We start from the raw sequence: 11,735 nt of genomic DNA on the forward strand, positions 1-11,735 counted from the left end.
CTCGCTAATGATTTCAGGCTCTCAGCGCGCGAACCAAAGAATGGTGGTATATAGTCTAACTCCACGAGGGAATGGTATAGTACAATTATTAGAGTCCTAGATTTACAGACGCCAACTTCAGGGAACCAATCTTTGGCTCATCATAAAGCGCCCCCAACCTTCTCAACGATCCACATTGCCAGCCTAACATTCCATCTAACTCTCCGCTCTGTCCTTCTCAAATCATCCCTCGAGACTGCACTCGAGTGCGTCTGTAACCACTCTGTTTCAGCACCCAATCGCTTCTTCAGCTCCTCATCTCCTGTGACGACTAGTGCCCCAACCTCCAAATCCAGGCTATAGCTGCGCTTGGTGTAATTGCTGCTCCCGACAAAGGTCAGACTTGGGTTTTCTTCCTTGGGAAGCGTGACCCAGAGCCCCTTAGCGTGGTACGTCCAACCATCTGGCTCCCCAACTGTGCCGCGGCGCCACTCTTTGAGCTGGATAGAGTTTGTTGCCTGAGCGGCGGCGACCCTATCGAGGAAGCGCGCGGAGAGGTGGGTATACGCCGCTGGGAGCATACCGGAAATGCCGGGCGAGCCGTAGAAGCCGTTCGCCCAGGGCGAAGCGGTTAGGACAGTGCCACGAGTGGAAGATGCTTTTTGAGAGGTTGCGGTGCTGGCTATTAAGAGTGACGAGAGGGAAGGATGAATGTTGAAATAGCCAGCGGTGAAGAGCCAGCGGGCGCCCGAGAAGATCGGCGAGCTGGAAAGGAGGCCTAAAATGGTTGTGACGGCAGGGAATTCGGTTGAGGCGTCGGGATTCATCAAAGAAGTAAATTGAGCAACTGGATACACGAATGTTTTGCTGGGGGATTTGGGCTCAAGTGCGGCTTTGCTGGCTGGTGGCTGAATGAGGGGTTTCAAGATGGTCGATGAATATGCAATGAAGCCCTCCGGGTCATCAAGAGGCGAAGGAGCGCCATTGCTACTGGGCCAATCTAAAAGATAGCCTGCTGAATTATGAGGATTGGAGAGGACTTTGAAACTGAGTCCGCATATCGCGTTGTGGATGCGCGCATAGTAGTCGGTCAGCTCTTTCGAATTGAAGACATGATACCGATCTAGGCGGTTCGTGAAGTAGTCCTCAGAGAGATTTGCCCTATATCCTAGTTAGCCACCGCGATGAACGCTGTTCGAGCCGCGAACACCCACCCTGAAAGTATAATCTCATCGTCAATTCCGTAAAGCTTCATGTGCTGTAGCCCCCAACCCTCATTTATCCGTCGAGGAATCCATTTCTTCCGCAAGCCCGTTAGGTTAGGTGTATGGAACATCCGAATATCAACCCTATCCGGACCATGTTCTGCAACTAGCGATGCCAAAAGAGAAGCGCATGATGGATTCGGCGTTTCTCGCGTCCCGCGCAAAGCATCCGTTAGAATTGAGACTCGCAAGTCGGGGTTGTCGCGAAGCGCCTCATTCACGGTTTGGATCAATTCGTATTCCTTCTTGCCGATATATAACGTAGATAGATAGATGCGCTTTCGAGCCTTGCGAATTTTATTCTAAGATACCGCAAGATATTTTCGAGTTAGTCCTCACTCCAGAGACCTCATCAACGGCGGGTGTCATTCGCACCTTGAGGGTAGTGTAGAAACTCGCGGGCGAGTCTAAGATGGATATGCGAGACGCTGGAACCTCAAAACATGGCGCTATCCGATCCAACTCCGTCGTGATGCTCCCGAGCGGCGACACACTCGACGGAGCAGCCGTACTCGTTGAGGAAGGTATTTGCGTCGAGAAGCTGCGCTCCCAGAATTTCCGCCGGATAACGGGGCTGCGCGCAGCGCACCGGAGCGTATGGCCACCAACGCGCCCAAACATTGTAGACGCAGACGCTATAGGATGGAGATCACGGATTGGCAATAATCGAAGCGCACGGAGACTTGTCTCGACGGCAGGAGAGTATAAATTTAGTACTTTTTTGTCTTCCGCGGCGCAATGTAGAAACATGCAAACAGAGCAAACATACCCCATCCGCTAAGCCGTATTAGGCCGATACAACTTCCGAGCGGAAAGACCGACGACACAGAAGGACGACGACATTAACTCCCTTGGACCAGCGAAACAAGCTCCGCGAGCGGCACTTCGTCCAAGATGTCGACTATTCTCCGTACACTGCGGAATCTGAGAAAGATTGGCTTCAAGGTGAGCTCTTTTGCATCCGGAACCCGCCGACCAATTGGTACCGCACGATTGCTAACATCGACTGTTTCGCTATTTAGGAATATGGCCACCAAATGCAGGTATGCAGTCCCTGTCCTTGTGATAAATGAGGCGAAACTGTTTTCTACTGGACGGTTTATACTGATTCTCGGCATTGGAACTTCTAGTATATTGGTATGATTCTTCATCCCTACCCCTCTGCCTGAATCTGGCCAGCAGGGATCGCAATTGACTAACGCAAATACGATTTCAGGTGATACCAAAGCTGGTACTCTGATTGGGGTTGACCGATATGGCAACAAATTCTACGAGAACATGGAGGAGGAACTTCCCCGTGAGTTAAAGTCGAGCCGAAGTTACATTGGGTGGTGGTGCTGATTATGATGCAAGTTCGAACTCGCTGGGTCGATTACAAGCAGCAGGAGTACGACCCTTCGCAGATAGAACCCGGCTGGTGAGTATTTCATTCACCTATATATTTCTCTTTTCTTTTCTTTTTTTGGCTTAGATTTTGGATGAGCTCTGTTTAATGACTTATAACAGGCACGCCTGGATCTCTTACATGGTCGACACCCCTCCCACTGGTGACAAGATCATGCAGACTGGTGTTCGTCCCTGGGAATTGAGGGAGCACAGGCCCACCCTGACTCTGAGCCGCGCCGCTTTCAAGACCTATTCTACGTGAGTGCAACATTGAAACTCCCTTAGAGAGTTTTGTTTGGTCTATATGTAGCTAACGTGTTGCCTTTCTAGTACCAAGCCTAAGTATTCAGCTTGGAACCCCGTTGCTGCTCCGCGGTAATCCGGTCGAGGTTATTCCGTCAGTTGGGTTCTCTCAGGCCACTGGTTGCCGGTGTATTTGTGGGCAATGTGTAAATAAAGGTGTTCCTATTATTCTATTTTCAACTGATAAAGACTATTTACAAATATCCGTGTATATGCGTTGTACAGTAGTAACACGATACTATTGAGGTATCATATCAACGCAAAAGCAAATGGCGAAATATGTAATGATTTGAAACGGCATGGACCAAAGATCGCCCAAATCAAGGATTCAAAGCAACCAAAAAGACGAAATGAATTATAGGGTTGATTATAGAACATATGCACCGGATCCGATGTTTGACCAGTGACGGATAGGTCGCCGATCCTCCAGTTCAATGCACCACCATAAGACCTCTCTAAGTTTTTGCGTTTGATTAACAGCCTCGTACGCCCGCGAAAGGGCAAACCAAGCTTCAGAGTTATCCCAAGATGTTCCGCGCTTGGTCAAGGCCGATAGCAAGGAATAAGCCCTCTCTCGCGCGGCGATACGGTTGATCAGCTTGGGCTCTTCATCCTCTGTGGTAGGAGTCGAGCCTTCAACATTTGGCTTAGGTATATCGGAGAGCCCCGATCTACTGACCCGCCTGGTTTCGTTTGACTTCTTGACTGGAAGCGTCGGCAAACCTGTCTCCACCCCGGGCTCCGGAGGCTGCAGAGGAAGTTTTTGGTCCCAGATATCGAGGAGAAGGTTCGCCAAGCTGATGGTCGCCTTTGGATGGTCGGCGTTGTAAAGTAGTGCTTCTTCAAAATGCTCCATCGCATCATGTGGACGCGACTGGGCGTTCAGCAACAAGCCCCGCTCAGCATATACATCAGCCCAAAGTTCGTCAGAGCTCTTTGGCGTGGCCCACCCACGCTCACGGAACGATCGGGCAGAAGCATCCTCGGACGCTGTGAGGGTCTCTATCCGTCTTAGATGTTTAGAAGCTTCTTCGCACGCCTCAGCGGCATCGTCAAACGACGCAGCTCGTCGGTAAAGCCCGGCAATGAGCAACCATACCTTCACGAGAACGCATAGAGCATACTTCTGAGTTTGATTTTGTGGGAACTTGGTCAGCGCCCCTGCTGGCGACTCAAAGCCAAAAGATGTTGGTAGCCGGATATCTTGCTCGGGAGGTTGGTTTTCATGGCCAACGGGCGGTTCCAGGTGCGAAAGTTTGGCATTGTGTGCGACGGGGCCCAGTGTCTGCTTTGCGCTTTGTGGTTGATTGGCAGCCTGCGAGACTGCATTACGTACGATGTCTGGGCTAGGCACCTCTTGCTCGCGGTGATGCCCATTGAGTTCACCAACATCTGACCCATAGTGACCTGCGCCGTCGCCATTGGCAGGTCCCGAGTTTTGGTCTGGGGTGGCATTTGACCTCCCGAGAGTACTGCCACGCTTGCGCACTTTCCGTGATTCAGATCTTCCTAGAGAAGCATGACTATCACCAACGCTTGGATCATTCTCGTCTGTCACTTGTATAGCAGGCGCGCCATCGAGATTCGGGGACTGATTCAAAGGCATTGTCTGATGTGGAGAACCAGGCTTATGTTCACCACTTGGGACGACCTTTTGGTCTGGAGTGCGAGAAGCTCTGTGCCGCCCGAAGATGCTGCCACGGAAGCTCCTTACAGTACCGGATGAGCTTTTCGGTCGTAGAAGTTGGTCTGTCTTCGCGTTCGTCCGCGGCTCAGACTCTAGGTTTATGCTTTGGAATAGAGTGCCGAAGAGGCTAAGAAGTTGGTCGCTATGGTTGAGGGCAGCCTCGGGTCCTTCTAAAACCTCCACAAAAGCGAGTTGGGTCATGCGAGTCTCAATTATGCGCTCCTTTTCACGACTGCGTAATTGATCAATAAGCGCATGCTTCAGTTTCATTTGTTCCTGCGTGCTCGGCTGCTGTTTTGGTGGCCGCCTGTCAGAGTGGGCCAATGAGGTAACGGCAGCCGGGAATTGCTCAAATGCAGCTTCACAGGAGCGCTCCGCAATGTCAAACTCTTGTTTAGCGCTCAGGAGTAACGCTAGAAGATGCCACAATGGTATCAAATCTCGTTCTCGGCTGAAACTAGACGAAGCGGCTTCATAGTCTTTGCTTGACGATAAAGCTGACTTGACATAGTCAATTGCCGCATCAAGATCACGATTCTCCGCCAGGAGCAGAGCTAGCGTGTAGAGAGACGAATAATTGAAGTCATCACTGAGCTCTGGCGCAATGCTCCGTTCTAGACACTCAATGGCTTCAGCCCGAATATCATCGCGGCTTTCGTTCACTGTCGTCCAATTTGCCCAGTTGGCGAGACCAACACCAATGGCGCGGTAGGTACTGCTAATGTCAGCTGGCGAGACATTGTGAGAATTGAGTGCCATTCTCCTTTCCTGCCCCTCCTCGTGATCACTGACGTGGTTGCTGATAAACGTTTTCAAAATGGGGATGAGATCCTTCGCCTTCTCTGCAGCCTTGTCTGAGCCATAACAACATAGAATGGTCACACCCTCTGAAACTGTTCGCATAAAAACGCCGTCATTCTCTAAATCTTCATTGGGTACAGACTTCTCTGCTCTCTCTTTAGCTCCCATGACAATTTCTATATATGAGTCGAGCGCTTTGAAAGCGAGATCGAACTCCGACAATGCTGAGTGAACGTGAAAGAGACGCCTGAGAATAAGAAAGGAATGGTATGTGCGGGTCGCAGCACGGTAAAGGATCTATTCACAATCAGCACAGCAAGAGTCATGTTGGAATTTCAAACGGCACATACATCAAGAACATTTCTGCCCAAAGCAGTTTGCCCACCTTCTCCCAGCTCCTCGTCGTGCCACTGAGGACCGCATAATTTCTTCCAGTTCTGGATGACTTGTTCTACCCACAAATCGACCGTTTCATTGCCATGATCAGCTGTGGGGAATTTCACATCACGAAGAAGGTTAGACTCGCAAATTTTCTCTACTCGTCGTATTTCACTAGCAAGCTGCGGTCGTCCAGGGCCATCCACAGGTCCAGTGTACGGCAAATCATGCAAAAGGATGGTAGACAGAAGGTCATAGTAGGACTTCCAGATCGAAGATTTCGGGACGGGCTCAGATGAGCCTTCAGCTTGCGGGCCATGAGAAGGTGCATCTGAGCTGACGTTGGGATGTGAGGACCACGCCCGGAAGAACCTTAGAGCAATGCTGACGAGTTCAACATTCGCCTGGTCGACATTCTTGCAGACTTCATCGCCAGCAATGAGTGCACCATCTGCCTGGATTTTCTCGGACCAATACTGGAATTGACTGGATGGCGACGCCAGGCTTGTACTGCCGAGCCAAGGAGCAAGAGAATTGAATGTCTGCAGCGCATCCTGGGGACCCAAAACTGAATGCTGTGCTGCACCTTTAATATAGCAGCCCTTGGCAAAGCAGACTCTGGTCCACGGCGACAATTCCTCCCCCGTGGCCGTCAAATTGTCCAGTTCATTTTTAAAGTCCCTTGGAAGGCGAGCCGCAGCCAATCCCGGTTCATTGAGGGTGTAGTGAACCCATCCTAGGCAGACCTGCGCTTGAAATATCTCGTGTTTGGAGCCACCTGCCTGATCAATCGTGGAAAGGAGGGACGGTATTAATTCTGGTAAATTGGCCGAAGAAGAGGACGGAGGACGTGCGTTGGACGATGTTCTATGGAAATGGGTAATGATTTGGTGCTCTGCTTTTGCTACATCTAGAAAGCCTATGCCCAGTTGCATTAGAATGTGATTCCGACTGTGAGGGGGCGCTGGACAATTACATGTCTTGTGAGGTGCGTGCTTCGAGACCTTTCGGATTAGCTCAGGAACCTCGTCCCATTTATTTTGACTTCGAGCATTATCCAGGGCAACGACATAGCGATGCCCCTTTTCAGATTCTCGCGCCTGCAGCAATTTTTTTTTTTAGCGAAGCCGACTTTAGATTGGTGACGTCGTGGGGCGGGCAAAGACGTGCACAGGGGGTCCTGAACAAGGAACATGACTTACACTCATTGTGATGGATGGTCGGAGTTGAAGAGACTCAGCAACAAAATCTGGGGGAGGGCAGTTAAGAAACCACAGTCCATCACGAGCGCCCACCCCGAGGCTCGAAGTTCGCTAGGCGGGAAAACTGGGGGAGGAATGCTCGCACAAGCACAGTAAGGACGACGAGTCGACAACTCCCCCAGGAACCAGTCGTCAGTGGTTGATGATCATTATTATTATCTGGCCAGGGGAGATCTTGTAAGAAAGACCCACGCTCAACGTATTATTTGTATTGTAGTACCGTATTGAAGTATTGTTCCGAGGCTTCATGTGGTGGTCCGAGCTTATCGGCTTTATCAATTTTATTTTTTATCGACCCTTTTTTTTTGTCGCAAGCGGTCTCAAGCTACCACGAGCCTCGAATTCCTCCTTGACGGCCGAGCAGCTCGCCGGGCTTTGTTATCCGAAATGGCGCATCTGTTCATGACCTTGCGCGCGGTCAATCATCGATTGACCAACCTACCAGTCCAACAACTCCCTGCCATTGCAGCTTCTCTCGCAGCCTCCATCACAGAATGCGGGGAGTTGCTCTCTACCCCTCAGTCTCAGAAGGCGGGCAAGGCGGATTCGGATCATGCGGTTCAGGTGCACAAGCTGGTGACGAGGATCTCAAGCCTGCTGCAGGATAGGTCGTTCGAGGGTCGGTGGGCTGCAGTCGTTCTTGTCAAGGCCCTGGTGGAAGCTGGACAATGGGAAATCCTTCGTGGAAGTGAGCCTTTTGTTCGAGGTCTTATGGGCATCCTAAGTGTGAGTATACTTACTCATGAATTTGACCTGGGATTCGATTGCTGATGGTTAGTTTCATACAGAAATCCGACCCTACTTCTACAAAGACAATGGCAGTTATTACCTTGACTCGGATCTTTCACCTTACCTACCAGTATCCAACCCTGGTTCGCGAAATAACAACGCCGTCGCTCCCTGGTTTTGTTACGACTACCTTGAACCTCGTTTCTGTCAAGTCGTCCTCTGAGCCTACCCGGAAATTGAAACCTAACACACCGTTTTTGGAGGTTGTTCTTCGCGCATATGCGGAGCTCATAGCCAGACATCCGACCATATTCCGGCCGTTTACGTCGCAGATTCACAGTATTCTCCAGGCAATTGTTGGGTCAACATCAGCGCTATACTCACAGCCTGTGTTGGATGTTGCGGAACAGCTGTTTATTGCGCTTCACCATTGTGCGCCAAAGAATACCGGGGGAGAAGAGTGGAAGAGTGCTTGTCGGATGACCATAAATTCAACACATACAACTGCAAGTCATGTTTTGAGGGCAGTTGTGGAGCAGTGGGAATCTGTCGACCCGTTATTGCGGCAACAATTGAGCCACCCCATTGACTACGCGCTCGAAGTTGGTAGCCGTGCACCTGACGCCTTAGGATTACCAAACTGGCAAGGCCTGGACATGGGTGTTAAACGCCTGCTTGAGCTGCTGCGAATGCTGTCGAGTTTTTTAAGTACTGCCACAGCTTCAACCGTGTCGATCCCAGTTGGTTCCGTGCTTGATTTGACTGCACGGTTGATGTCCGTAGTCGTCCCATCAGACGCAAGTGATATCCAAGCCAATCCACAAGTAAGTCGAACAGAAAGGGAAAATCTTTTTGCAGAATTGCCTCATGTTCATGTGGTTTGCATGAAAGTTCTTCGTACCTTGATCGGTACACTGGAAACTGCTGCCATTCCAGTCGCTCAGACAATTTTGGAGCAAACGCTTTGGGTATTCCGCGGGGAAAATTTCAACAAGAAAGTTCGCGCCTCAGTGTATGGCCTGATAACTGTGTTGCTCAACCATATCGGCCCGGCCATGAACAAGAAGAATGTATCCTCTTTGACCGATATCATTCGGACCTGTTGCTCCGATCTCCAGTGCTCGGGAGGTGAAATTACAAAGGAATTTTCAGACACAAAGGGAAAATCCAAGACAAACTCAGGTGCCGTGAATGCGGACTTCTTCTTGAACCCTAGTCTCAAGCATGGACGCCGAACTAACGCGCCGACAAAATTCCCAAGACTGTCACGAGCTGCCTCCAACCTTCTCCAGACCGTATTAACCCATGTTCCAATGGAATACATTGCACCGCCAGTTCGCGCAGAAATCGACCGTACTATCATAATGACTTCCGACAAGAATGCCATGTATGCCAGTGTTCTCAACCCATTCCCGGCCGTGAAGGGTCGTGGAGCAAACGTCAGCATTATGCCGTTCCTAGCCAGGAGTTACACCTCAGAAATGGACGTGGAAGCACTCATACGACCTCGAATGCCTGTTTTGACCAATTCAAACAGCATCGGACATTATGTTAACATGGATGAGGATGAGGAAGAAGACGTTGGACCCGCTTCTGTACCGCAAGTTGCCCACGAAGACAGCACCGAATTTCTGAAGCCATCTACAACGCCAAATCTCCAAGACCTTGTTGATTCTAGCGCGCCTCAAGGTCTCACTACCTCTTCGAACAAGCGTACTTACACGGAGGAAAAAATGACCCAGGATCCTGTTACTTCTCAGCTACAGTCAACCGCAGATGTTGCGCAGACCAAGAAGCCTAGATTCGACAGCAACATCTCAACAGCCTCACTAGAGCAAACTGCTTCGGAGCCTACTACAGTTGGGGGAACTCTCCCGTCTGCGCCAACGTTGATATCGTCGGCCCGACCTGCTTCAATACAGACTAGTTCGGTTAAGGAAGAAAAATCAACATCAGTATTTGACAACGCTGCCTCTAGTTCCACATCGGTTGTGGTGGAGCAGTCATCTTCCGTTCCCCAAGCTGGGGCTGCACCTGTACCAGATGAGGATAGCGATGAAGAGATGCCAACTCTGGATATTGAGCCGGACACTGATGAAGAAGACGACGAATAAGCCCAAGACGAGGAAGACGATGAATAAGCCCTATGGTTGGATACATTGTTTGAATTTAAGAATGCTCACTCATTAGTTCCATCTGGGGAGTTTCTTCTATTGAAATGATCTGGCCAACACTCTATATAATCCCTATCTAAAGTATCTATCATCCATCTATTCTATATGTCAGTCTACTAAATAACTCGCACTCCACTACCCCAAAACGTTCCATCATCATAATGCTCAAACCAAGGGGTCTGCCAACAATTCCACCCTTGGCCCATCAACCCTCGAATGGGACTAATAGGCAATGGCTCCGTCAACCACATCCCCCCTTTCGCAAAATCATCCGCAATGCGATTTCCTGAGAAGAGAAGCCAAGCAATCACAAAAGCAGCATTGCCAATTCGACGCAGCCAGCGCGGCGGTGGAAGGCCATTGCGTTTGAGTTGCCCCACCACGGCACGGGACCATATATCTTGGATGAACATCCCCACGGGCTGTAGGATAAAGAAGAGGAATGTTTCGGTCACGGGACGAGTCTCATCGCTGATTTGCGTAAAGCTTCCAAAGCCGTGGATCGCCCCACTGGTTCCGAAAGCAACGACTGTGATGATCGTGCGTCGTACGCTGCGACGAGACGAAAGTGCTGATGGAAGAAATGAGAGTATCCATTTTCCGGTGGATACGAATCCGAACCTGAAGATCTGGTGCCACCATTTCCCCCACGTACCTGTGAGGCCTTCGTCTAGTACTGCGTTGAGCGGTCCGAATTGGTCGGCATAGAGCCACGATGCATCTAAAGGTGTCGCAGTTATTGCACGGAATACACTGGGGAACGCAGTCGATAGGCCAAGGAAGAACATCGGGTTAAGGGCAGTGACAAACTGGAGAGCGAAGTACACGGCAGTACCAGAAAGTAAGGAACGATACAACCGGATCAGACCCGGGATGGTTGAAAGGTGGTTGAGTGGGAATGGGGGTGGTGCGGATATGATACCCATAAAATAAGGGTCCCATATCATTGTAAGTTTTAGGATATCTATAACGAGGTAGGCAACAAAGAAGCGAATAAAAGCCGCCCGTATACGGGTTTTAGCTTGTGGACACACCCATTTATCGTTTACCGGAACATTCTGGTGCTTGAGCTGGGGTGGCAATGGATCCAAGGAGGAAATTCTGAAGTTGAAATCAGGACCTCTCATGGTCAGCACCAGAGCGAGTGTCCACCCAAGACGGTGCAGGATGGACCGAGGGTAGGGCTGCCACACTAGAACGTCTGATTGCCCCAGGCCTTCACTTGGTTTGTCGGCTTTATTGCTTGCGTGTCCATTTTGCTGGCTGCCAGTGTCTTGAGACCCACGGGATTGCACTCGCTCAATGCGTTCAAAGTTCCGCTCGGCATCATTGAAAAAAAGGAGTGTAGAGCTCCAAACAAGCCACCATACCATGGTAAGTCCAACTATGTATCCATTTGCCCCCAGAAGCGCACGCCGATATCCTATGGTCTCAACGCTGATACTCAGGGCGATAGCGGAGAGAACGGGACGAAAGATCCAGCCTTTTGGTTGATGAGGAATCAAGAGTGCACAGAATGGTAGAACCATAGCAAGTAACACATGCCATAAGAGTAAAGGCTTCGCATCCCCATTTTCTAAGAGCGAATCTAATTGCTGGTGGACATCGAGGACGGTGCGCTCGTAGCGAACGAAGATCGAATCTACCATGGATGACCACGATAGGAACGCAAATAAGTGAAGGGCGGCAGCCTCGAGAGGAAAGTCCAAAATAAAGGTACGGGTGAAAGAAAGAAGTCAAGAGTTCTTCAGCCCAACCTCGCTTAAAGATC

General features: G+C 50.3%; 5 protein-coding genes across 5 annotated transcripts; 2 read left to right on the forward strand and 3 right to left on the reverse strand.

Moving 5' to 3' along the window:
- Positions 1–140: 140 nt before the first annotated feature.
- On the reverse strand, positions 141–1,865 carry ASPSYDRAFT_84885 (CDP-diacylglycerol--glycerol-3-phosphate 3-phosphatidyltransferase; the record flags this gene model as incomplete). Its single annotated transcript, XM_040851434.1, has 3 exons — positions 141–1,140; positions 1,194–1,546; positions 1,620–1,865. 3 exons carry the CDS (start codon positions 1,863–1,865, stop codon positions 141–143), a joined length of 1,599 nt encoding a protein of 532 aa, XP_040708702.1.
- A 273-nt stretch (positions 1,866–2,138) lies between these two features.
- ASPSYDRAFT_84886 (complex I NDUFA12 subunit family protein) lies at positions 2,139–3,009 on the forward strand (the record flags this gene model as incomplete). Its single annotated transcript, XM_040851436.1, has 7 exons — positions 2,139–2,189; positions 2,267–2,287; positions 2,375–2,381; positions 2,461–2,541; positions 2,598–2,661; positions 2,751–2,888; positions 2,961–3,009. 7 exons carry the CDS (start codon positions 2,139–2,141, stop codon positions 3,007–3,009), a joined length of 411 nt encoding a protein of 136 aa, XP_040708703.1.
- A 291-nt stretch (positions 3,010–3,300) lies between these two features.
- On the reverse strand, positions 3,301–7,525 carry ASPSYDRAFT_54289 (putative filamentation protein (Rhf1); the record flags this gene model as incomplete). Its single annotated transcript, XM_040848829.1, has 4 exons — positions 3,301–5,718; positions 5,772–6,718; positions 6,776–6,881; positions 7,523–7,525. The coding sequence occupies 4 exons, from the start codon at positions 7,523–7,525 to the stop codon at positions 3,301–3,303; spliced, it is 3,474 nt and encodes a 1,157-aa protein (XP_040708704.1).
- ASPSYDRAFT_84888 (RIX1/PELP1 family protein) lies at positions 7,449–9,904 on the forward strand (the record flags this gene model as incomplete). Its single annotated transcript, XM_040851437.1, has 2 exons — positions 7,449–7,787; positions 7,850–9,904. 2 exons carry the CDS (start codon positions 7,449–7,451, stop codon positions 9,902–9,904), a joined length of 2,394 nt encoding a protein of 797 aa, XP_040708705.1.
- Positions 9,905–10,080: 176 nt separating this feature from the next.
- Positions 10,081–11,613, reverse strand: ASPSYDRAFT_26870 (wax synthase family protein; the record flags this gene model as incomplete). The annotated part of the gene is made up of 1 exon (XM_040844329.1): positions 10,081–11,613. The coding sequence occupies one exon, from the start codon at positions 11,611–11,613 to the stop codon at positions 10,081–10,083; it is 1,533 nt and encodes a 510-aa protein (XP_040708706.1).
- Positions 11,614–11,735: the final 122 nt, after the last annotated feature.

Source organism: Aspergillus sydowii (assembly GCF_001890705.1).
Source record: "Aspergillus sydowii CBS 593.65 unplaced genomic scaffold ASPSYscaffold_1, whole genome shotgun sequence".
Lineage (NCBI taxonomy): Eukaryota > Fungi > Ascomycota > Eurotiomycetes > Eurotiales > Aspergillaceae > Aspergillus > Aspergillus sydowii.